The sequence below is a fragment of the Uranotaenia lowii genome, chromosome 2 (assembly GCF_029784155.1).
Source record: "Uranotaenia lowii strain MFRU-FL chromosome 2, ASM2978415v1, whole genome shotgun sequence".
In the NCBI taxonomy this organism is placed as follows: domain Eukaryota; kingdom Metazoa; phylum Arthropoda; class Insecta; order Diptera; family Culicidae; genus Uranotaenia; species Uranotaenia lowii.
Genome location: NC_073692.1, coordinates 232,013,491 through 232,041,047, shown reverse-complemented (window position 1 = coordinate 232,041,047; position 27,557 = coordinate 232,013,491). Strand labels below are relative to the sequence as shown.

The 27,557-nt window shown below is 34.1% G+C and overlaps 1 protein-coding gene across 6 annotated transcripts in view; it reads left to right on the top strand.

Annotated features, from left to right (window-relative positions):
• The window catches only part of LOC129744727 (ras-GEF domain-containing family member 1B), a 220,141-nt gene that overhangs the window by 5,742 nt on the left and 186,842 nt on the right, over positions 1–27,557 (top strand). For all 6 annotated transcript variants that reach the window (XR_008736982.1, XM_055737410.1, XM_055737407.1 and 3 more), the window contains exon 2: positions 16,213–16,928. Coding sequence is in view for 5 of the 6 variants with exons in the window: in XM_055737410.1 (XP_055593385.1) it covers positions 16,746–16,928 (183 nt within the window). In the remaining variant the exon portion in view is untranslated. The remainder of the gene's footprint in view (positions 1–16,212; positions 16,929–27,557) is intronic.

The following is a 27,557-nucleotide window of genomic DNA, read 5'->3' as shown; positions in this document are numbered from 1 at the left end:
GTATACCATACGTACTCTTTTAACAGTACATGAAATCTTTTTTGATCGAAAAATTGGCGTACTCTTCTTTTTGTGAAATTTTACCAAATGTACTCTTTTTTTGTTGAAAGACATTTGATCAGAAAAATCAATGTATTTCTTCCATTTTATGAAGTTGTTTCACATCTACTATGCGAACTATGCGCCTGGATGATATGCAATACCAGATCAAAAGGGTTTGTTAATGTATTTCGTTTAATCCGAGGTTTCACTTATCCGAGGTGGACCCTCTCCCAAACTACCTCGGTTAAGCGGGGGGTTTTTTTTTTTTTTTTGCAAGGATTTTCATCCGTTTGGATGAAAATTAAGCGGGGTAGTACTTTACATCCTTTTGCATACCATCCGGACGCAAAGCCTGATAATGCTTGGATCTTGCGTCAGCCTGATGGCTGGGATAACGCCGGAGCTCAGAAAACCAGAGCTCGGATAAGCGGGGTTCTATTGTTTAACATTTCTCCTGATTTTTGGATAAATGATTTCAATGTACTCTTGTTGGTTTCGCGGGATATGGTAACCCTACCCTAGAGCCCAAATAGATATATTTTTCTTCTGAATGGATCGTGATCATTGGTTATCATTAAATTACTAATACCTATCTGTTCAATTACTTATGGTTATCCAGCAATTTTCTGTTACTATGGACTAAAATTACTGTATTCATATTAAATCTAGAAATTTGCGCCATGAAGTATTCAAATAATTTGGGGTAGTAGAGTCTGATATTTACTTACAAACTGTGAAATGGGAGCTAATATGCAAAAAAGTCACTGGACCTTTTATCTTCGGATTTTACCAGATTTTTGCCTAGCGCCAGGGCACCCTGAATTAAGGACAAACAAAAACTAGCAAAGGCAAAAAAGTTCATTGCCTATAGCAAGTAGCAAACAATGTCAGAAATTTTGTACCTTAATGTAGGTGGATTTAGTTTAGTAGTAACTTTGATGAAATTTGTGTTATCATAGAAGAATTGAAGCCGTTTGTTATGGTCTTGGTTGAAACTCATTTAACTGAGGAATCAAATGCTAACACTCTAGATATAATAGGATACACAATGGTAAAACGTTTTTCACACTCGAAACATACGGGTGGGGTCACGATGTTTGTTCAAAATGTATTCAAAATAGATGTTTTGTTGAATACCTATCTTGAAATGAATTGGATACTGGCTCTAAACTTAAAGAACGAAAGAAAAAGTTTCATTGTTGATGGGATTTACCATTCGCCTAGCTCAAACGACGCTCGCTTTGTGGCTATACTTGAAAACCTGTGGTTGAGTGAAATTGTAGCTGATGATATAGATAACATCTTTTGCGGTGATTTTAACATCAATTTCAATAAAGATACTGAGTGCAGAGAATTGAAACGAGTTATGGAGGCAAATAGATTTCGAAAAGTTGTAACACAAGATACTCGAATAACTGTGTCCACTAGTACCAGAATAGACCTGGTTTTTATAAACGTTGAAGAAGCTGAAGCGACTATTCTTCCGGATTTGCGGGTGTCAGTTCATGAATCAATAAGCGTCTTTATTGGATTTGGTCAGGAATACAATACATCGGAAAGGTTTCAAGTTGTAAAAGATTGGAGTCGGTACAACAAAATCGATTTCTGTCGAATTATTGAATCTGGATTGGGTTCATTTTTTTGCTGTGATTTTAACGAATCTGTTAAAGGTTTTGATTCATCACTGAAGAATAGTATCAATGCTCTTGTTAACGAACGAGGTGTAAACAGAAAAATGTCTAATAACTGGTACTCTAGTAACCTTCGTCTGCTGAAAAGGAGATCAAATGCACAGCCAGTTTCTTCGTCAGAAATGTGAGAGAAATTTGCTGAAGTACAAAATTGTTCGAAATGAATACTCTCAGAAAATAAAAGAAATCAATCAGTTCAAGAGGAGTTAGATACAAACAGAAACGACGGAAAACTGTTATGGAAAACGATTAAACGTTTGGTCAATCCAGGAGATGCAAAACTTGAATCAGTTTTGTGGGATACCGCAAGACGATAATATTTCCGATCCATATTCGAGTCAATAAATCTATTACCAACGTATGAGAACACCCATCAGAACACCCCTCGTCGATGTACGATGAGTTACCATCTGTCACTCAATTCGCCCCACGCGTGTACGCCGTCTCGCTCAACTCAGGCAGTCGAGCCCAAACAGGTTTCCCGAACGCACGCGAAGCAGGCAACGCTTCATCGACATCGTCACACAGTTTCCGCCGCCATGCCTGAGCTCACTTCAGGTAAAAGGCCAGTTTCCTGACCTCTTGCTTCCATCCGGAACCGGATTGCACAAGTTTGTTTTGATGGAGTTGAAATTATGAACGAATTGGAAATTGCGGAAAAATTCAACGATTATTTTGTGGACAGTGTCATGCAAATTAATGATAGTATAGCTCCTGATTCAAATATCAGCATAGGTCAAATAAATTTCAATTGTCAACACTGGAACTCCTTCGAATGCGTTAATATTCAAGAATTCTTTGAAATAGTAAACAACATTAAATCTACAGCGGGCATTGATAATGTGTCATTAAGAGTTTTCAAGGACTCTTTGACAATACTCGCAAATCCATTATTGGAAATTATAAACACGAGTCTGCAATCAGTTATAATGCCAGACACATGGAAATTTTCAACTGTGGTCGCTGTTCAAAAACAGACCAACACACGAGAGTCAACTTTATTTAGACCTATTAACATGTTGGAGTTACAAGAGAAGGTGCTGGAGCTAGCAGTAAAACGGCAATTGCTACAGTTCATTGAATCGGAAAATATTTTGATTGAGGAACAATCTGGATTTAGGAAACATCATTCCACGGAAACGGCGGTTAATTCGATACTTCGAAAATGGAAAGATAATGTTGAAAATGGTAATAACACAGTCGCTGTTTTCCTTGATTTCAAGAGAGGAGCGTTTGAAACGATTGATCGACTGAAATTGTTGGATGTGTTAGCAAGAATCGGCTTAAGTGGCATGGTCTTACAGTGGTTTCAAAGTTATCTGTAAAAAAGAATGCAACGGACAAAGTTTGGCTCGTCTCACTCTCAGTACAAAGAAAATAAGTTAGGTGTCCCTCAAGGAAGTGTCCTGGGGTCAATTCCATTTATTTTATACATCAACGACTTGAAAATGTGCCTACAGCATGGTCACCTAAAACTGTTTGCTGATGATTCAGTGTCTTATTGAACTGGTAAAAATTTAGAACTCATAATGCATGAGACAAATGCTGATCTGGAAAACATTACTGAGTTTCTGAAACAAAGAAAATTATGTCTAAATCTCGATAAAACAAACTGGATGATAATAGGCAAGCGCAAAATTGTGAATTGCCCAAGTCTGCTAATTGGCGAATTTGTGATCGAAAGAGTACGTCAAATAAAGTATTCAGGAGTTCAAGTCGATGATAAGCTAAACTTTATAGAGCATGTGGATTATACAATAAAAAAATCGCAAAAATATGGTATACTTTGTCGAATAAATAGGTATTTGACTTTCTGGTCAAAAATCATTTATGTGAAGTCAGTAATTATGCCACATTTTGATTACTGTTCTACAATTCTACTTCAAGCCTCAGACACACAAATAAAGCGATTGCAGAAAATTCAAAATAAGATTATGAGAGTTGTGACACGTTGCAACCGGTACACGCCTAGTGCTCTTATGCTTGACATGCTTAAATGGCTGTCTGTGAAACAACGAATTGCTTATAATAGCCTAATGTTTGTCCATAAAATGAAAATTGGAATGTTACTTTCATATTTGGCTCGAGATCTACAGTTTGGAAACGATATTCACAGTTACAATAAGAGAAGGGCATGTGATTGTAGACTTTCATTTGCTAGGAAAGAAATGACGAAACGATCTATATTCTACAACGTATTGAAGATGTATAACAGCTTGCCGCAAGACATCAAAGATAACTTAAATATAAAAAGCTTCAAAAGAATGGCAATACTATATGTGAAGACAAATTTTTAAGATATGCAAGAATCCCAAATGGGACCTTAATAATGTGATGGAAATATGATATCAGACATATAATCTGTACAGTGATAGACATACGCGGGAGTTGACCAAGTAGTACAGAAAATGACACAGAAATGTGTAAACAAATATCCAAAGGATAAATTGTCCCTCCCACTTCAAATAATGCCTATGGGGTGGAAGGAGGATCCAAATGGGCCTCATGGGACCATAAAAAAAAAGATCCAGTCTCCTTTAGTAAAGAATCAAGTCTCCTGTAACTTGAAAAGTGTCACAATTTTTTAGTCTCACGAAAATGTTTCTAGTCCATCTACGATATCGAGATTTTTCCAACTTTTGGAGCATATAAACTTGAAAATACACGCTATCAGAAAACGCAAAAGACGGCGAGATGATAAAATTTCCCAAAAAGATTTGATGAAAATAAGAAAAGGTGATCAAGTATCCCCATTCTCCCCTTCTGCCAATTTTTTGAGGTTATGAAAAAGTTTGATTATTCGATGAGAAAGCAGTATTAGATGTTTTGCTGACAAATCACTTAAAACCATTCAAAACGATTCATTTCATAAAGTTTTTTTTTTACTTTTATATTTCCTTTACAATCCTTATTTGAGGTTTGTGCCCTTTTAAGCATATTACATAGATTGTGTACATATTAGTTCCTGTTAGCATACTCAAGGGCGCTAATCGCGCTCACTTTTTTACGACTAAAAATGCAGTAATTGAAAACAAGATGTTAAACTTATTTGTTGTAAGCTGTATTCCTTTCGTAGTTTCTGCATAAGATGTGAAACAACTTCATAAAATGGAAGAAATATGTTGGTTTTTCTGATCAATCATTGATGTCTTTCAACAAAAAAAGAGAACATTTGGTAATATTTCACAAAAAGAAGACTGCGCCCTTTTTCAATCGGAAAAGAGTACATGTGCTCTTAAAATAGTACATATGGTATCACTAGCTGTAACCATATTGGTGAGCTTTCAAATATGTGTACTTGATTTCTATAGCTAAAAACTTTTGTACAACGAACAAAAAATTATATTCTGAATCCAATCCTTATTTGATTTATGAACTTTCTATGATTCATGTCCTAGTTTTTTATATACCGTAAACTGGGGGAACTTTGTTCACTTTTTTCATTCATTTTTGAATATTTTGGAAGGGGTTGCTTTTTCGTAATACCTAAAAGCTTTAAAACCCTTACTGAGGTGAGGAATATCAAACATGATCATTGATTGCAGTAAATTCAAACGACATTTGTGGGAATAATTAAACGTTTGTTACAAAACCAGATTTCGAGTTTCGGGGTAACATTGATCACTTTGGTTTAAACGTATCTCAAATGTAATTTTAAAATCTTAAAATATCTTGGTTTTTGAAGGCTCACAAACAAACATCTCTCCTGATCAAATTTAAGCATTTAGAAGCAAATGGGTTGTCAAATGTGAAAGTTCCACTTTTTTCTTGGTTTGGGTTTAGTTTCAGTGTTATTTTCATGGTCATTTGATGATAATTTTTGGATATTGAAAAAAATCGGTCATTTTCCATGAAAAAGCTCGTATAGAAAAAATGGCTAAAACCCTATCAAATGATTGAGTTTGAAGAAAAAAAGAATATAGGAACAGTGCGAAGACTCATGGAATTGCATGAAGATAAAATTTCATTTGTTCTTGAGGCCAAAAAATATAAAGAAATGTTTATAATTTTTGCCCCTAAATGTATGCAGCAACATTGTCCATCATTTGAGTATATTTGTTTTTCAAATGAAAACGTTGAAAAATTCAATGGAGTCCAAACAAAAAATACTGTTATCGATATTTTGAGCCTTCTGTGCTAAATGGTATCAAAACAATAAATTTGAAGATGTTGAGATACGTTTAAACCAAAGTGATCAATGTTACCCCGAAACTCGAAATCTGGTTTTGTAACAAACGTTTAATTATTCCCACAAATGTCGTTTGAATTTACTGCAATCAATGATCATGTTTGATACTCCTCACCTCAGTAAGGGTTTTAAAGCTTTTAGGTATTACGAAAAAGCAACCCCTTCCAAAATATTCAAAAATGAATGAAAAAAGTGATCAAAGTTCCCCCAGTTTACGGTAATATAAAAAACTAGCTGACCCGGTAAACTTCGTTTTACCTTCTTATGTATAAATCGTAATAAATGTTTGATTTCATCTACACGCTCTTAAATTCATCGTGCTCGCGAATCGATTCTTATGGAAATCGTAACAAATAAAGTTGAATTTGTATTGGGACCACCTTCCATAAAAAGTGATATTCTTGAAACTATTATACAAACCATCTCTGACCCAAAAAACCCTCGGATACCAAATTTCACTTCATTCCGACCGACCATTCATACGTGATGTTGTTACAAAGAAAACGCCTCCATTTTATATATAAGATGTGAAGAGATAATTTTGCATGGGGACCCCCCTTCCATAAAAAGTGAGATTCTTGAAACTATTATACAAACCATCGCTGACCCAAAAAACCAACCCCCTGGCAACTTGACAGTTTAGTCGAGTTTGCTGTGCCGTCTTCAAAATGGTAGATGTCGCACTAGTCGCGTTTGTTTACATGCATCCTGGGTCGTCCCTAGCAGCGGCAACGTTCATTTTCCATTGAAACCACTTGATTTTGTTTCGGCATCCGTGGATGCAATTCAACTGACGAAATACCATTTTAAAAGGGCACATAATCAAAAGTGATGCAAAAAAGAAAAATAAATAACTTTATAATTAAATTTTATAATAGTTGTCAATGAAATAAGTAATTTTATTTCAATCTATTTGTGTTCCATTCTCGGTTCCAACTTAATAACATTTCTGTTTATAGCAAAGATTACAAAATGGCCATCTTTCATCCGAATCCGTCAAGGAATATTTTAAGGAATATTTTTCAATATTCCTTGCGAATCCGTTGTGTTTTTGTTACAAGGCGTCACCAGATAGAGTTATGAGTTTATTTCGTTAAACATAACGTGGTTTGAAATAGTTCCGCTATTTCCTTAAGTTTATTACGGTAAAATTTTATCCAGCTGAATGTTATGAAATATTAGTTTTACAAATATGTTGAGATAGTAAACACTGAGAATGAAAGCGGAAACGAGTTGAGGTGATGGCTTTGCATTTGCACAAGTGACGTACAGATAAAATTTCGGAAAGTTTAATTAAAAAAAAATAGTAAGTAGCATCAAATGTGAAGATTGCAGAAATGAACTTTTCAATAGTTTTATTTGCAGATTAGAAGTTAATGCCGATGTGTTTAAGGTCTACAGAATAACCGAGTTGGAGGTAAAAATTGTAGAACAAAATCATCAAAGTATAAACTTAGTATACTATATTATGATATCATAATGAATCGAACTCTGACACAGGTTTCAAATGATGCACGGGATGTTTTTAGAGGATTAGCTGAACACATTTTGGATCAAGATGCTTTAGTTAACCATCGAAACTTGTTATTGAAATTATGTGTTGATTGTGTTTCGGATGGAGTCCTTCGCTAAGCAACTTAATGATTCTAAAGAATCTCTTCGAAAAAAACTAACAAAGTTAATATTGTTTAGAAATGAATAAAATGTTGTTTTTAAAATTTACCATGCAATAAACCATTTACAAGATTTTTGAATTAAAATTTGCTTGTGTATTTCATAAATAAAAGCCATTTACCACGCTGACTTTTTTGACCATATTATCGTGATTTTCTTTAAACATCAACTCATTTTCCGCTTAATAGGTGATTCTTAATCAGTGTTTTTAAAAACTTTTTTTTTCAATAAAAAATATGTTTGAAACCTTAATTTGTCGAACATTTCATTATCCACCCTTTCGATATGTTTGTTGAGTGAAAATGAGATTTTGACAGAACCAGAGAACCAGAAAAACTGGCACACGCGATTAGTATGGGAAACGTCAAGTTGCCAGGGGGTTGCAAAAAACCCTCGGATACCAAATTTCACTTCATTCCGACCGACCATTCATACGTGATGTTGTTACAAAGAAAACGCCTCCATTTTTATATATAAGATCTTTCAATAAAAACCAATTTTAGCTTATTTGTGACTTAATTTATAGGCTTTAAAATGTAATAAACAGTTTTCAGATATTTTTACTTTAAACTTAGTAAATGATGATTATCTGCAAAAACTTCATGTTGATCAAAGTTACCCCGCTGATCAAAGTTCCCCCAGTTTACGGTAATTGAAAAACTTAAAATAAATTATTTTGGTCAGATACTTTGGAACAGTTTGTATTCATTTCATAATTCATTTACTTGTCGAAAGGTTGATAACAAGATATTTGCAACAAAAAACTTTTCCTTTCTGTATCTGCTTTGTGGATCCATAATTTAACAGGTTAGTGGTGAGTGAATGTGGACAAACAAAAACCTGTGCAAACTCGCTCAGAGCTGCCGAGGATGGTGGGTCCTTATTTGGATCCAAATCCTCTGCAATAACATGCTTCCTGCAAAAAGTAGGTACTCAACGACCGCAAGCAAGCACACACATACGGCAACCTACATACATACATTCCTACATACACTTACAACAGTCGCACAGCATACCTCACATTCATGTGTGCTTAATTCAGTGCCCAAACAGATGTTGGGACAAGATCAAAATTGCCAAACAACATAAATTATGCATCTCGAGGATTTCAACCCTCTCACTGTGAGGCTTTTGAGGATTCGGTTTGGCCGTCGCCACGTTGCTGAGCTGAGCATATCTCGTTCGTTTGTCGGAGATTGTCAAAATAAATCATAGATGGAGAAGGACATTTTTTTTTATTGTGTCTCGCAACCGTTGCAACCCTTTCGATGATAAGCTGTGTTGATGGCATTATTGAACCTGGTTTATTATGGCTGTCAACAAACCACTGGAATATGTGCTTTTGATTGATGTTTAATGAACCGGAACATTAGCTGTTTATGATGGAATTTGAACAATTCAAATCGCTCAAAGTAGTTAAGAATGATATGTTTGGGATAAGTGGTTAATAATGGCTTTCCAGGGTGGTCCAAAAAACCGACTTGTTTCGGAATAAAAACCTTGTGGCTAAAACTGGGGTGTTCACTAACTGTACGCGCTATAAAATTTGAAAACATAAACCTTGTTAGTGTTTTTTCAAGTCGCTGATTCAATTTTAAGTTATTTGCTACAAAGTATTTTTCTCAATTTAGCTTCGAGCTGTAGCATGTCAACATAGACCACGGTCGGCGGCACGTAGTTGCAACTTGCAATCTCATCCGGGACCACCGCATTTTCATCGTTGTTCTTCTTCAAATATCAAATTTCAATCAAATATTTCATACTACAAAAGAATATGACTAGATTCTAAATTCTAATATCAATTCTAGCAATTTGGGAATTAATCCCCCAGCTATCGTATTTCAGTGAAATGAACTTCTACGAACTTTTCACTACCAAGCGCAATGTCTCTGTGAAGCGAAAGTTCCGAAACAAAAATCGTACCGCACCGAAATTCTAGTGCGGTTGAGAACAAAATCATAATCACTAATGTTTCACGCGTTCACAAATGTGCTGCCATAACACGTACGTTCCTACTCGCACAAAGTACGAGCGTGTGAGCTAAAACATAATTACCAAGTTTTACGATCCTGAAGACAAACTATTCCGCAAGGCATCGCGAATAACGTTCGTCGTGTGTGCAATTAAATGTTGAAAAAGTTCGTACAACTTGGCGGGTTCTTGTGCTGATCCTGGTCCTGTCATTGCGAGACTTTGCTACCTACGCTTTTGGTGCAGCTTTGTTTTATTACGTGCTGGCATCAACTGCTTTGCTTTTTATTATTACGTCAGTGTAACAAAATTGCAAAAATATTTGTACACCTGTGCAATGAAATAAAAGTCGAGGAGGGTCGATAAAAACTGAAGCAGAAAAATAACCCATAGCGGTTGAAGATTAGCTTATGCAGGACCAAAGATAGGGATGATTCCGAATGAGCCGAGATTAAAAGTTTGCACCGCTCGCTACTGTGAGAAAGGAACCATCCGCGCAATGAGCAAAACTAAACTAATTATTATGAGAGTTTTCAGCTTGTAGGGGTGTTCAGGACATAAGATGCAACATAAAGGTATTTGATTTTACAGCAGCATTGTCGAGTCCGATTTTTCTATACATTCAATAACACTCCATTGTATCGTTGTCAGTTGATGAAAATATCTTAGTTAAACAATAAACACATAGTTTGCAGAGCAAAAAATCCATGATATTCACGGCTTACGTTCTTTCTTCCATTGACATCTCATGTTTCTCTAATACTTTCCGTCACCTTTAAAAATATGATAATTTTCAGGTACGAAGATGTACCAAGCCAAACTCAGAACATTAGGTTTTAATACGAGAGATAATTTGGGATTTCAGTTAATCATATTAAGGGTTTGTGATACAGCTCAGAAGGTCGAACACTTGCCTGCTGAGCCTATGTCTTCGGCCTATGAGTTCGAGCCTCAAAGAAACATCGAACATCGTTGCACCGAAAAAGCTTTTCAAGGACCATCCGCCAACTGCATCGATGAATATAAAATCAAGAATGACACTAATACGACTATGATCAAAGCCTGTTATTATGTTGCGTTGAAAATAAAAGATTTTGAAACAAAATCAGGGACCCTTTTATATCAGGGAAATGTTTTAAGGTAATAAATGATAGTCCACATTTCTTGAAAAATTGTGTGGAATTTTCTGACTGATTTGATTGATACATAATTAAACGCCTTTGTGTAGGCTACATGATAATTCTCGAAAATGATAACAAACAAGACATTCATTTTTACCTAGTGCTCGGAGGAAAATTTAGAAATTGGTTTATAGGGCTACCATTACCCGCGGTACCAAAAAGAGTCCATTGAGATCATTTATCCAAAAAGTCAGGAGAAACGTTAAACAATAGAACCCAGCTTATCAGAACTCCAGTTTTCTGAGCTCCCGCGTTATCCCAGCCATCAGGTTGATACAACATCCATATATTTATCGAGCTTTGCGCCCGGATGGTATACAAATGGTTTACAGTAGAACCCCGCTTTCTCGATAAGTGAAACCTCGGATCAAACAAAATACAATGACATACCTTAGAGGAGAATGGGGATACTTGATCCCCTTTTCTTATTTTTATCTTATCTTTTTGAGAAAATTTAGCAACTCGCCGTCTTCAGAATTTTCTGACAGCGTATAATTTCAAATTTATATCATTTAAAAATTAGAAAGATACTTGACCAACTAGAAGTATTTTCGTGAGACTTAAAAAATTGTGATATTTTTTATGTTACAGAAGACTTGATCCTTAAGTGAGGCATCCTTACCTGACTCTAGTCAAAAATCTAGTAAAATCCGAAGGTAAAAGGTCCGTGAACTATTTTTGCCATAATAGTTCTCATTTCACAGTTTGTAAGTATCAGACAAAGACAGTTCCAAAAGTTTGTCAACTACCCTAAAGTCATTGCATACTTTAAGGCGCAATTTTCCAGTTTTAAGATAAATTCAGTATCTTTAGTCATTATTAACAGAGAATTACTGGATTAACATTAGTTATTGGACAGATGTTGGTAACCTCGTGACCACCAATGATCATCACCCATTCAGAAGAAAAATTTATCAATTGGGACTCTAGGAATCAATTATACCCATAACATACATTTTGGAAAACTTCTTCTTGAAATGATTGAGTGTTTTCTATTGTTTTGAAAACATGGCAATTTTAAGTTCATATTATACTCTATCGATTGATTTATTAGAATAAATATTTTTATTCCAATTACTTCATGTGACAAACATTTTAAAGTGATAAATATTGCATAACATCCAAGCGCATAGCTCGGTTCTAACATGAATTTTCTTTTTCTATTTTTTATAGACATTTCGACAGTTTAGCCTTTGAACTTACAAAAACGTCGATTTTATAGCTTAACTATAAATCGTGATGATAAAACACATTTTTACACAAGCTTGGATAAGCATAGTTCTTCTGTACATATTTCGTGTTATCCGAGGTGGCACCGAGATATTTCAATTCAATCAAATACTGCCAATGGGTTGGAGGCTATGCGACTAATAAAACAATTATAAATTTTCTTTTAAAATATTTGTTGTACTATACCTAAATTTTGTGCACATTGGTTACTGTTTGCATATTGATTACTGTTTGCATACTCAAAGGCGCTCATCACGCTCATTGTTTATGACGACTAAAATACATGTTTATTAAAACAAGATGTAAAAGTAATTTGCTGTCTGTATTTCTTTCGCAGTTTTTGCGTAACTTCCGAAAATGGAAGAAACACGTTGGTATTTCTGATCGAATGTTTTTCAACAAAAATAAGAGTACATTTGGTAAAATTTCTCAAAAAGGAGAGTACGCTCAGTTCTCGAACGAAAAAGAGTACATGTACTCTGAAAAGAGAATTAAAACTCAAATATAAGAATTGAATTTCCGGAAATTATTTGATTCCCGAAAAAAAATCAATCTTTTTGCAAATCAAAAATGATTATTTTTTTAATGCTCGAAACAGCCTGAAACTGAATTTGAGGTGTCATTTGATAATTATTTGACGTTATAAAAGCGCCTACATGGTTTTTGCAAAAACAATTTTCCCTTAAAAACAGATATTATTACTATTATTAGGAACCTTTATGTAGGGTAAAAGCACTGGTTATTGAGCAGGTTCTGAATATTGAAGACTAGTAAACATAAACCAATATGACAATAACGAGTTGTGTAAAAATAAACCACAATCGTTGTGCCAATAATGAAGAATTGTATTCCTCTGTTCAAATTGTTACCAAGAATTTTCGATTCTTATAAAGCCACAATCTGAGAAATTTTTTACTTGGATTTTCGTCGGATGAAGAAAACATCCGTTATTGATTGGGAAAAAAATTATACAGGACAAATGAAATGCTATGACGATATAATGTGTACCGTAAAACGGGGTAAGATTGATCACTTTTTTTAATATTTCTCAATTAAATTTTCTGTTACGAATAATGTAGCAAGTTTCATATTTTTAAAACCAGTACTGGACTCCTATGAACGTAAAACATGGTTGAAAAAATTTATTTGACTACTTCAAATTTGATTTAAAAATCGATTTCATGCTTTGGGTAACATTGATCAGTCTCTATTTTGACGATTTAAACAAGTTTCCTTGATCATAAAGTTTGTATCCATCTTCATAATATCTACAAATGCTAGAAATTGATAAACTTAGGCAGTTCGTGTGTTAAGGCCGAACATCAATGAAAATCAAAAGGTGGACAATGATGCTGCATAAATTAAGGGGCTATTTTTTTTAAATTACTTATGAAACATTGACTACAAAAAAAAATGAAATTTTGCCTTCATTCCTCTAGGCCCTCACACTATTCTCCTATAATTTAATCCTTCAAACTTCACCATTGATAGGGTTTCTAGCCTTTCTTCCTAGACCGGCTTACTCTTGGAAAACGTCCCTATTTTTAAATTATCAAAAATTTACCTCAAAATACAACAAATACACCAAAACTATAAATTTACTAAGGAAAAAAGTTGAACTGTCACATAAATCAACCAGCTGCTTCTAAACACATTGATTTCATCAGGAAGAGATATTTCAAGATTTTGAAATAACATTTATACTTACATTTGAAATTTCCAAAAACAAATAATTTTTTCCAATTTGAGCTCAACATGTAGGTTTTTAAACGTTGAAAAAAGTTTTAAGGTATTTTAACTTTTGACTGAGTTATTGATGATTATGTGGAAAAATTTCATGTTGATCAAAGCTACCCGGTGATCAATGTTACCCCGTTTTACGGTACTAGTTATTGAACAAACATCGGTTGGGTGCTAGGGAATATAAACATAGGGGAGAGTGGGGATACTTGATTCCCTTTTCTAATTTTTACCATATCTTTTTGGAGAAATTTAGCAACTCGCCGACTTTTACATTTTCTGACAGCTTATAACTTCAAGTTTCTATGCTCCAAAAATTAGAACAATACTTGAACCCGTACATGAACTAGAAGCGTTTTCGTGAGAGTAAAAAAATTGCGTTTTTTTCAGAAGTTAGGGGAGAATTGATCCCCTATTGAAGAAGACTAGATCTTCTATTCCGGAAGCCCTAATTCTTGTATAAAAATCAAGCAAAACCTCAAGATATGTTAATTGACTATTTTGGTCATGTTTGTTCTCATTTCACAATTTATAACTGACAGAAGAAAAAAATTCTAAAACTTTGTCTCAACGCTAATAACATTGCATACTTTTTGCGCTTTTTTATAATTAGGAGAAAATTAATTATTTTAGCCCTTTTCTTCAGACAATAAATATAAGTTTTTGGATAAATCTTAGTAATCTCGTAATCAGTAATGATAAAAATCAATTCAGAAGAAGAATATGCCGTTTTTAACTCTAGGGATCAATTATACCCATAATCAACATTTTAGAAAACATTTTCTGAAAAAAGTTGAGAGTTTTCCATTGCTTTGAAAATATGATTTTATGAAGTTCATATTACGCTCGAACGATTGATGTATTGGAAAAAATATTTTTATAATAATTTTTCCATGTAAGGAACATTTTAAAGTGATGAAAAAAGATCTTCAAGTTACATTTTGTAAAATTTTTCAAACATAGTTCAATTACTCAAACAATTATTTTATTAAAAATGTTTAAACAGCAAGCATTGTTATTTTGCTCATTTTGGCACATTTTTCTAGAAGATTTGATCTTTGTAAGACATTCCAGTTTCGAGATATAAGTAGCTAAGGAATAAAGTATCCCCAGGGATCATGTATCCTCATTCTCCCCTACTGTTTATTGGTTGCTAGATTAGAGCAACGATGATTGTTTCAGTAAATTATGCTATTTTTTTTATATACCGTCAAACGGGGCATCATGCAACAGCAGGATTATTTAATGAATGAAGTTATCATTTAACGTTAACAAAACGATAATGACAATGTTTTTCACATCGTGAGATAGTTTTTTAAAGTTTTTGATGCACATAGAAAATTTGAAAAATCGGGCAATTTATGTACAAATTTGACGGATTGGCTTAATGATATCACCTACAAATTTTATATTGCTTTTATTATCTTAAACCAACATTGTTTGGTGTAAAAATATGTTCCGGACAGTTACCGGATTTTTTTTATTAAATATTTTTCTAATTCAGTTACCAGTTTCGGCTAAAATGCATCAAAATGCAAATCAAACATTCACCTTTTAAATCTCGTTTACATATGCACGAATATGATTGTTTTGCATCACGCGTATGGTTATTACAAAATTTCATTTCAATAATTTATATGAATTCAGCTAGTAACATTTTCTGTAGTTTTTTTACCCCTAAATGTATGCAGCACTCTTATGCTTTTTCTTTGAAAACGTTTTGCCAGAAAAAATGTGAAATTTAATTCGAACAAAACCAAATATTACTGCATTTGATGCTTTTTGCATAATGACTTTACAAATATATAAAAAACTATATATTTTTAAACGTTTTCATTTGATTTGTTGCAACTTACCCCTTTTCTCAGTAGGATGAAAATCGCAAGTTCATGTAATTTTAAAAATAACTGGTGAAACCACTAATTTTTTTTTGCTACGTCAATAAGATGCCCCATCAACCTTAAAAATGGTGATATACCAGCGGTATGATTATCTATGTTAATGTTTTAGAAGTCATTGAAGTTTAAAAGTGTTGCTCCAGTTGACGGTTCGGTTTAAGTTTTGACACATAATTGTTTCGGTGAATTACGTAATTTTTTATAGAACAACTAGTTGAACTTATACAAACATTTTTCGGGTATAAAATTGGTTACATACATTTGGGCGTAATCGTATATGTTTAAACGCCCATATTATCTTCATTGTCGTATTTTGTCAATTGAAAACCCTAGTTTTTAAATTTGCCAAGAAAATGAAAAATAAATATTTTTTCAATATCTCCTAAATGACAAGAAAAAAAACAGAAATCAAATCAGAATAACTTGCCATCCCCAAAGCGGAAATCCTCCCATGTTACTGTTTGTCTCGACAATGGCATCAGCGCCAAACGTATAACCATAAAACCAACGAGTACAATTTGTACTTGTCATTTATGTGCACAGTTGTAATTATGAAAATGTGAGAAAAAGAGTAATAAACCATTCCTTTCATCCAGGGCTTGATGCTGAGCCTGCCGCCTTGCTGCTAGAATCTCCTTCGAGGAGCGTGAGATACATATAATGCAGTTTGTATGTGAATACGATGTGATAGCACGTTGCCATTGCCGGAGCAGAAGTTGGAGCACTTCTTGTTCGGTGCCAAAAGCCTAGAAGCGTTTTTCGTCGACACGTTTTCCCAACATAGATAGAGTGACGTAGAGTGAAAGTGTGAGCCATTTTTTTGGTTGTTTTCAAAAGAAAGGCGACAGGAGCTTTCCCTTTATGAGTGAAAAGTGAATAGAAGCAGAAGCATTCGTTCGAGGAAAAGGGATCTGTGCTTTCGGCACAATCTGGTGTCGTCATTTTCGTCGTCTTGTGTGTGGCACGCTGTGAAGAAGCAGTATCCGTGACATAGTGGGAAATAAGCTCAGATGCTCCTCCGACGACTCGAACGGGAAGTAGTAGAAGAAGAAAAAGCTCAAGACGACCCCGGTTGTTCCCGAGAACCAGTGTTTTGCACTCATAAATGTATTCCAGATCGTCTTGACGTATGGCTATGTACTATTATGCAAGCAAACTATCAGCAGTAGCATGTGGCACTCGATGCCGGCAGGGATTTGTCCGGAAGCACCGGAACCGGAATGCCAACAACCGGAACAGTCCCGGCAACAATGGCATTGCTAAGAAGAAGGATGACAATGATGAACCGGACGGCAATGAAAAAGATAAAAAGGTAATTTTCGCACTGATATGCGTATGAATAACAAATTAGCCCCCATCATAACATCCAGCCTCTCAATTTATTTTTTTTATTCGCCATTTTCTCGCAACGGCAGCTGGTCTGGTGGTGTTGCCTCTAACTTTTTTTTACGATCCAATGAATAAATAATTCTTCCAATGAATCCTGTGGTACAACGAGCTTCTACGTTCGAGCGCCCCAGGTTGTTTACAGCCGAGTCGAGCAGAATAGGTTGATTTTGAAAAATGGCGCTTGCTTTTAAAGCTAAGTGTTGAGATTTTTTATTTCTCAAATGGTGAATTACACTAGTTTACAGCATTTTTGAACTTAGTAAACTGATAATTATTAGAATTAGCAAAGTATGCTAAAGAATTCTCGAATATTAACCATGTTTAACCCTTAATTTCGGCAACTTTGCTCTAAACCATTCATTCATAGAATAAAGTTTATAATAAATTCCACGATAAAATTTATTTCTATTAAAATATTACAGAAACATTAAGTATTCAGCTCAATTGATAAAATCATTATTTCCCGAACCGATTTCCATGAGTTCGAGCTTAAGTGTTAACAGGCCACCAATTAAATCGTTAAGTATTATAAAATAGCTAACCCGGTGTGCTTTGCTACATTTTCAAGAGCTGAAGGAATATTTGTTAAAAATAATTTGAATTTTTGTTTCCTTTTCAAATAAAAGCTGCTTCTTGAAAGTAATGGCCTTGGCCAATACTCCCAGCTAGCTCAGACGATACTTACAATGTTCTCTCAGGGTCGCTACGTCGTCCTAGGGAGAATGGGAACAACCAATCGTGTCTGACAAGGTGGAACAAACTCTGGCGGACAAGACAAACCTATGATATATGGCTCGACAAACAATTTATAAAGCTAGAAATTAAGTTACGAGTTCATGTTTTTATTGGACTTGCCGTTTGCTGTCTTTCTCCAGGTTGTGGGCCATGTGGGTGATCACCGGAAGGCGTAGATGGGAGGGCCTTCTGCTGCTTCGAACACCGGATATCGTGGAACGTCCTGGGTCCCCGAGGAATAGATGTTTCTTGGATCCGCACGGAGCTAAGGAATCTAGCTATCCGGGCTACGGTCGACCGACCGTCGGGGGTCACCACACCAACCGGTTCGGCAAAGGGGATGCTGGCCGCTAACCGGTTGACGATGAGGGTTTCCAGAGGGATTACACCACGTGGGTTACACCAGTGGTGTCGTTCGGATCCGCTACCTTGATTATTTAGCGGACGCGCGAGACCATGGAATCCGACGAAGCGTTGGAAAACGACGGGACGCTTCTCGGAACGGTTGGGAAGGTACGGGCGCCAACTGACGCACCAATTTAACGGAGGTGACGACAGCACCGCACTGTTTCCGGCTCGCAAGCCCGGATATGTTGTACCGGATACCGGACACACTTGTCACACCCGTACACTTCCGGAAAAGTAGGCGCGTTGGCCACACTACGCACTAAGATCCGAACTTCTACACGGTGAGAATTTTTGGGTAAAATGTACTTGTGGTTGCTTTCCTGGTCTCGAATTAAGTGAACGAGGTCCTGGGTTCCATTCGACAAGGAACCCCGTCGTATCATCTCCGGTAGTCTCTCTCGTTGACCCCAGTTCTCTCTCTCGCTAAAACTAGAAGATCCGGTGAGTAGGGACTTTCAAATAGGTCAACTGTCAGTTGACAACCAACCCGAATAGTTGACAACATTGGACAAGTTAATTATAGCTAAATTTAAATTTGAACGTTAATATCTAAACGAGCCATAATAACAAAAGAAAAACAAAATTAAACGCGAACAAAGAAAGAAAAAAAGATATTTGGATTATCCGTAGGTTTGTTGCCGACTTCGAAAAACTAAATTGAAGCGGTAACTTTCCTAAAGTTCGAATAGTAATGGCAATGTAGATTGATTCTTTTTCTGAAATAATGCCTTTACTTTATTGGCTTTATTAGTTCTCGAATTATGCCAAAACATATGTATATAAGCCTTCTTCCTCCTTCTCGTCGTCTCTCTGAAAGAAAAATCAAAAAAACATTTCTTGTTCCCAAAAAAATAAACTTTTTGTGTGTCTTGTTTGGTACGCTGTGACACCAATTAAAGTAATCTATTCGAAATTATATTTACAGCTTTCCCTAAAGCTGATATAAATAGAAAAATACAAAGGAGCTGCATACATCAGGGGTAAAAACCGCGTATGAGAAATAAGGCATAAGGCAGCGCACCTAGCGGTTTATTTTGGAAGCTAGAAGTTCCGCTCAAGATCAAAGATGGTTCCACTCAAGATCACATTTTACTTTTAAAAACTTCGCGATTAATTGATATTTTGATGGAAAACTTGTAACAAAAACCCGAATTATGCTTTTTTATAGGTTTTTCTAACATTTTATTCATTAGGAATCAGTTTAAAACCGTCAAGGGTTACATAAATTTTGACGTTCGAAGTCAGCATAGATTGGTGAGAATGGATCGATGGATGAAGCTATTTTACAGAGAGATGTCGCCACCAGCGTTCAGAGCTGTCAATCCTCATGTCAAAGAAAACGACATGCTCAACATTTTATATGGGTGAAATCAGCAGTTGGCTTAAATCGAGAAAAACGTATTTGATATTTCCAAACATTTTAGAAATACGTATTAAAAAATCAAGCACTATTTGTTTAAAAATTTATGCTAATTATTCGATTATTGTTCGTTGAATATCAAAAATAGTGCATTTTTTCAGTAAGTTTTTGATATTTAAAAGTTTTGCTTTTTTTTTTTTTATTTCAGTTGTATCTGGAGGATTTCCTGATATGATCGGTCGCTTTTTATCGATTTTGCAAATGCATACTTGCATACTTCATTTGTTCCTACTCGAAAAACTAATAATATGCCATTTTACCGTGAGGTGATGTAGGGTAAAAAAAGAATTCTCATCTTATGTGTTTATGTTATAAATTATTAATTTGGAATAAAAAAAATCTTAGTGCTTATAATCTAATTAACTAGCCCTTTATGACCATAATGACTAAAATTTTCATTTCAAGATTCTTATATTTTGTTAACTATATACATAACTAGCTGATCCCGTACGAACTTCGTTTCGTTTTAAACTTTAAAGCTGATAATTATGTATTTGGTTGGTAATTAGGACGCAACATCCGTGTACGTTTTTTGTCGTTTTCGGATGCTTAACAACGAAATTATGTTTAAAATATTTTAAAGTTAATATTAACAACCCTTTTTCTGTCGTCTGATTTGAAGTTTTAATTCATAAATCAATTGTTCATTTTGTAAATCATTCGTGAATGAATTTTTGTCTGGATCTCATGCATAATAAAACAATTATTGTAAAAACATTAAAAAGTAAATGTGGACGAACCCTTTTTCTGTCGTCTATTAGAAAGTTTGTTATCAGGAATCGATTCCTCGTCCTGCAAAACTCTCGTGTTTAAATTTTTGCCTCGTCATGATGCCTTACAACGTAATTATTGCAAAAAAAAAATCGAAAATATTAAGACGAACCCTTTTACCGATTCCTTGTCAAAATTTGACACGTGAAATCAATTACATGTGCTGAAAAACTCCCATGTGCAAATTTTCATTATTATCCGATGTATAATCAAGACAATGGGGCTTATTTTGAGAGTCACGCGACGTGATGTGCAAAATTTCACATCGTTGTGCCTACTCCAGAAACCACTCTAGGCTAGAAGTTTCAGCTCAAATGTCCTGTGATCGATTTTTGGAGCTCGTTCATACTAACGTTTCTTCTCTGAAACATTTCCTAGAGTCAGGATAAAGAAGTGAAATTTTGTGAGTCACGTCACTCGACTCGCAGAATAACCCCCAATGGACGACCATTTTTGCCGACACCTGACTCGAGATTTGAAATCTGAAACTATTGAGCGTCTCGCAAAACTTCTGTGTGGAATTTTTATTTCAATCCAATGCACAATAACATGAATACCGCAAAAACATTGAACAGTTTATATGGACGACCCCCTTCGCACACCTCTGAATTAAAATTCGACTCCTGAAATCAATTACTCGTTCCTTGAAACTCCCACCTACCAAGTTTCCATCTTAATCCAATGTATTTAAGTATTAGTTTCGCAAAAAAGAGTGATAATATGGACGACCCCTTTGGCCGACCTTTGACTCTGAATTTGAATCCTGGAATCGATTGATCATTCCTCAAATTATTCTAATACAAATTTTCATCAAAAACAAATCTATAATAACGCATATATCGCAAAAACATTGAACAGTTGATATGGACGACCCATTTTGCCGACCCCTTCTACAAAAAGTGATAATTGGAATCTATTGTCCGTTCCTTAAAATCCCCGTCTGCAAATTTTCATCTAAATACAATGCATAATAACGCCAATATCGTAAAAACGTTAAAAAGTTGATATGGGCGACCCCTTTTACCGACCCCTGACCCTGAATTTTATACCTGGAATCGATTGCTCGTCCCTCAAAACACTCATGTGCAAATTTTCATATCAATCCAACGCACAATAGCGTCAATATAATAAAAACACTGAATAGTTCATATGAATGACCCTTTTTGCCGACCCCTAACCAAAAATTCAATACCTGGAATCGATTTCTGATCTCTCAAAACCCTTATGTGTAAATTTTCATCCCAATCCGACGAAAAATAAAGTCAATATCGCGAAAACAATATTTGTCTTGTATGGACGACCCCCTTCAGAAGGGGTCATCCGAAAATCTAAAAACATTTTTCATCATTCCTAGTCCTAATGAGCATCCATGCCGAATTGCAGTTCTCTAGCTCTTAAGACGGCTGAGTCTATAGAGGACAAACAAACAAACAAACAAACAAACCCACAGAAATTGCTTTATATATATATATATATATATATATATATATATATATATATATATATATATATATATATATATATATATATATATATATATATATATATATATATATATATATCGATCGAGAAATGAGCGTACTCTTCTTTTTTGTAAAATCTTACTGAATGTATCTACTCTTTTTTGTTGTTGGAAGACATTTTATCAGTGAAACGAACTTATTTCAACAACTTTATGCATTCATGGCACGGTACTTCAAGTTCCTCTACTTTGTGGAATTTTCCAAACGATGAATTCAAATGGAAAGCATCACAAATCGATTAAAATGTGAATTTTTCGTTAAAAACAAGTTTTCTCTTTCATCAGCAGTACTTTTCTATAAGTAGGGTAAGAACACTATATATTGAACACCATCTTTGGGATTCAACACATTTGTGGCCAATAAATAATAACGAAAGGTTTTTCTGATAAAATTTTGATATCGTAGCTTAAGCTTATTAATCTGCTTCGAATCGATTATTTTTTTCGCTTAAATATGTGTTGAAATTATTATTTAAGCCTTTTTATTCATAATTACTTTTGTTCCAATGATTAAACACAATGATTCAAATATTGAACAGGCAATGTTCTAATTATTGAACACGTAAACATTGAATATCATTGCATATATTCAGGGGTATTTCGCTTGATAGTATGCCTTGCAGGGGCGATTTTGGTTGAGCTAGCAACCGAGAAACAGTTTGTTTACATTTCCAAACCAATTCCATTATCCAATTTTTCCCCCAATCAAAAATAGGCTGTTTTCTTCATCCAGTCGAAAAACCATGCCAAAATTTGATCACATATTCAAGTTTCGGGGATTGTGGCTTTAAGAGTCCGAGATTCTTGATAAAAATTTGAACAGAGGTAGAAAATGCTTCAACAGTGGCACAACGAATTTTGATTCATTTTTCTACTGAATATTATTGTTTTAATCGGTTAATGTTTTACTAGTGTTCAATATCTGGTACCTGCTCAATAACTAGTGTCTCTCCCCTCATATACAACAGCTTCGAAAGTTTTGAAACTGCTTTTAAGAAAAGCTTCTCCCAGGCGTCGAGATAAATTGTACAGGCTATCAGCGCCTTTGAATATGCAATTAGCACCCAGAGAGTTGCCAAAGAGCACAACAGCAATTTGAACTCTTTTAGAAATGCAACATTTTCTCATGTTTGCGCTGTTTTTATCTCTATCTCTTCGAACAATCCAAAGACCCTTCGACTTTTCACTTAAAATCTGAAGAAAATGAACAAAAACTAAAAACGATAACTTCCAATTTGTAAAAGTATTTTTGGAAAGTCATAATTGCCAGGTAAGTCACATAACTAGCAACTAATTGTCACTATTTGAATTGCCTTAAATTTCCTGGTTTCTCCCGTTTCTCCTAAATATTTTACATATGATTTAAACGTACTCTTTTTGGCGTTGAAGGATATGGTAGCCCTATTGTAAGCTGTATTCCTTTCGTAGATTTTGCATAAGATGTGAAACAATTCCATAACATGAAAGAAATAAGTTAGTTTTTCTGATCAAATGCATTTAAATTAATAAAAAGTACATTTAGTAAAATTTCACAAAAAGAAGAGTACGCCCATATCTCGATCGAAAAAGAGTACATGTACTCTTAAAAGAGTACGTATGGTATCCCTAAAACACAGGAAAACAATAATTAATGATTTTTTACAATGTTTTATTATTTTGTATTTGCTGAATAGTATGAAAGACTCTAAAGTATGCAAGTGCAATTATTGGCTTTAGAATGAACTTACTGTTCCCATCCTTGAATAAACTGCTCAAAAGTTTTCTGGTTTGGTCCAATCGTCGATCCGAAACTAGTTTTGAACACTGCCGTTCTTTTTAGCTAAAAAATATGATGCCCCCATACCAGATCTAGGAGTGGCCTCTTGAATAATTTATTAGTTTCAATACGGGCACAATTTATTCTTCCCGTATTAGAAGCCATGGTGTCAAAACAAATTCCTTGAATTCGTTCTTAAAAATTCCACTTATTTAATGTTTCAATGACGGCTTCACCTTCGGAGACTCCTGTTTGGAGATATTTTGGAATTTTCAGTATTTTTTGTTTTCCAATACCAGTTACCACAGCTGGAAGGTGGTCAATCCTTTTCGTACCAAAGCTTAGAATACCAGTAATTTCCAGTAAAGCATTTATTTTAATGATGTTCAGCTAGTAGAATTTTGTGTAGCATTTTTTACCCCTAAATGTATGCAGCACCCATATGCTTTTTCTTGAAAAACATTTTTGACAGAAAAAGTGTAAAATTCTATTCGAACAAAATAAAAAATTACTGCAATTGGTGCTTTATGCATCTGTCATCACCAAAATATATCCGAAATATAAATTTCAAACGTTTTCATTTGACTTTTCATTAAAAATTAAGTTTGTTGCAACTTACCCATTTTCCTTAGTAGGGTGAGAATCGCATGTTTTTGAAAATTTAAAAATAACTAGTGGCACTAATAACTTTTCTGACTACGTCAATTTGATATCCCATCAACTTTAAAACTATTGATGTACAAGCGATATGATTATCTGTGGACACTCAGTTTATAGAAGCCATTGAAGTTGAAGAGTGTTGCATGGTGCCCCAGTTGACGGTATTTGATACAGATAGTAAATGTTTATATGAACCTTTATATGATTTCTGGCTGTGCATAACGTAATTGTACTACCGCTTAGGTTAAGATCTAGGTAATGATTATAATTATTTATAAATCTCATCGAATTGTTCAAAAAACACTTTTTCAAGATCTTTATATACAGGCTTTGTCATTTTTGCTAAAATTTATGAAATAAAATATTGTAATAAGAAGTTTCAAAAACATACGTATTTTTGCTGCAATGGATTAATTTTTGGGCCTTCTGAATTATTCTACCGATAGAGGGAAAAAACAATGCCATCTGTCGCATTTTCAAACAAACTGATTGCTGCTAACAGATGGCGGTACAATTAAAAGTCAGATTTTTGGGTTGGTCGTAGTGTAATATATATATATATATATATATATATATATATATATATATATATATATATATATATATATATATATATATATATATATATATATATATATATATATATATATATATATATATATATATATATATATATATATATATATATATATATATATATATATATATATATATATATATATATATATATATATATATATATATATATATATATATATATATATATATATATATATATATATATATATATATATATATATATATATATATATATATATATATATATATATATATATATATATATATATATATATATATTACAATACGACCAACCCAAAAATCTGACTTTTAATTGTACCGCCATCTGTTAGCAGCAATCAGTTTGTTTGAAAATGCGACAGATGGCATTGTTTTTTCCCTCTATCGGTAGAATAATTCAGAAGGCCCAAAAATTAATCCATTGCAGCAAAAATACGTATGTTTTTGAAACTTCTTATTACAATATTTTATTTCATTATTTTTAGCAAAAATGACAAAGCCTGTATATAAAGATCTTGAAAAAGTGTTTTTTGAACAATTCGATGAGATTTATAAATAATTATAATCATTACCTAGATCTTAACCTAAGCGGTAGTACAATTACGTTTTGCACAGCCAGAAATCATATAAAGGTTCATATAAACATTTACTATCTGTATCAAATACCGTCAACTGGGGCACCATGCAACACTCTTCAACTTCAATGGCTTCTATAAACTGAGTGTCCACAGATAATCATATCGCTTGTACATCAATAGTTTTAAAGTTGATGGGATATCAAATTGACGTAGTCAGAAAAGTTATTAGTGCCACTAGTTATTTTTAAATTTTCAAAAACATGCGATTCTCACCCTACTAAGGAAAATGGGTAAGTTGCAACAAACTTAATTTTTAATGAAAAGTCAAATGAAAACGTTTGAAATTTATATTTCGGATATATTTTGGTGATGACAGATGCATAAAGCACCAATTGCAGTAATTTTTTATTTTGTTCGAATAGAATTTTACACTTTTTCTGTCAAAAATGTTTTTCAAGAAAAAGCATATGGGTGCTGCATACATTTAGGGGTAAAAAATGCTACACAAAATTCTACTAGCTGAACATCATTAAAATAAATGCTTTACTGGAAATTACTGGTATTCTAAGCTTTGGTACGAAAAGGATTGACCACCTTCCAGCTGTGGTAACTGGTATTGGAAAACAAAAAATACTGAAAATTCCAAAATATCTCCAAACAGGAGTCTCCGAAGGTGAAGCCGTCATTGAAACATTAAATAAGTGGAATTTTTAAGAACGAATTCAAGGAATTTGTTTTGACACCATGGCTTCTAATACGGGAAGAATAAATTGTGCCCGTATTGAAACTAATAAATTATTCAAGAGGCCACTCCTAGATCTGGTATGGGGGCATCATATTTTTTAGCTAAAAAGAACGGCAGTGTTCAAAACTAGTTTCGGATCGACGATTGGACCAAACCAGAAAACTTTTGAGCAGTTTATTCAAGGATGGGAACAGTAAGTTCATTCTAAAGCCAATAATTGCACTTGCATACTTTAGAGTCTTTCATACTATTCAGCAAATACAAAATAATAAAACATTGTAAAAAATCATTAATTATTGTTTTCCTGTGTTTTAGGGATACCATACGTACTCTTTTAAGAGTACATGTACTCTTTTTCGATCGAGATATGGGCGTACTCTTCTTTTTGTGAAATTTTACTAAATGTACTTTTTATTAATTTAAATGCATTTGATCAGAAAAACTAACTTATTTCTTTCATGTTATGGAATTGTTTCACATCTTATGCAAAATCTACGAAAGGAATACAGCTTACAATAGGGCTACCATATCCTTCAACGCCAAAAAGAGTACGTTTAAATCATATGTAAAATATTTAGGAGAAACGGGAGAAACCAGGAAATTTAAGGCAATTCAAATAGTGACAATTAGTTGCTAGTTATGTGACTTACCTGGCAATTATGACTTTCCAAAAATACTTTTACAAATTGGAAGTTATCGTTTTTAGTTTTTGTTCATTTTCTTCAGATTTTAAGTGAAAAGTCGAAGGGTCTTTGGATTGTTCGAAGAGATAGAGATAAAAACAGCGCAAACATGAGAAAATGTTGCATTTCTAAAAGAGTTCAAATTGCTGTTGTGCTCTTTGGCAACTCTCTGGGTGCTAATTGCATATTCAAAGGCGCTGATAGCCTGTACAATTTATCTCGACGCCTGGGAGAAGCTTTTCTTAAAAGCAGTTTCAAAACTTTCGAAGCTGTTGTATATGAGGGGAGAGACACTAGTTATTGAGCAGGTACCAGATATTGAACACTAGTAAAACATTAACCGATTAAAACAATAATATTCAGTAGAAAAATGAATCAAAATTCGTTGTGCCACTGTTGAAGCATTTTCTACCTCTGTTCAAATTTTTATCAAGAATCTCGGACTCTTAAAGCCACAATCCCCGAAACTTGAATATGTGATCAAATTTTGGCATGGTTTTTCGACTGGATGAAGAAAACAGCCTATTTTTGATTGGGGGAAAAATTGGATAATGGAATTGGTTTGGAAATGTAAACAAACTGTTTCTCGGTTGCTAGCTCAACCAAAATCGCCCCTGCAAGGCATACTATCAAGCGAAATACCCCTGAATATATGCAATGATATTCAATGTTTACGTGTTCAATAATTAGAACAT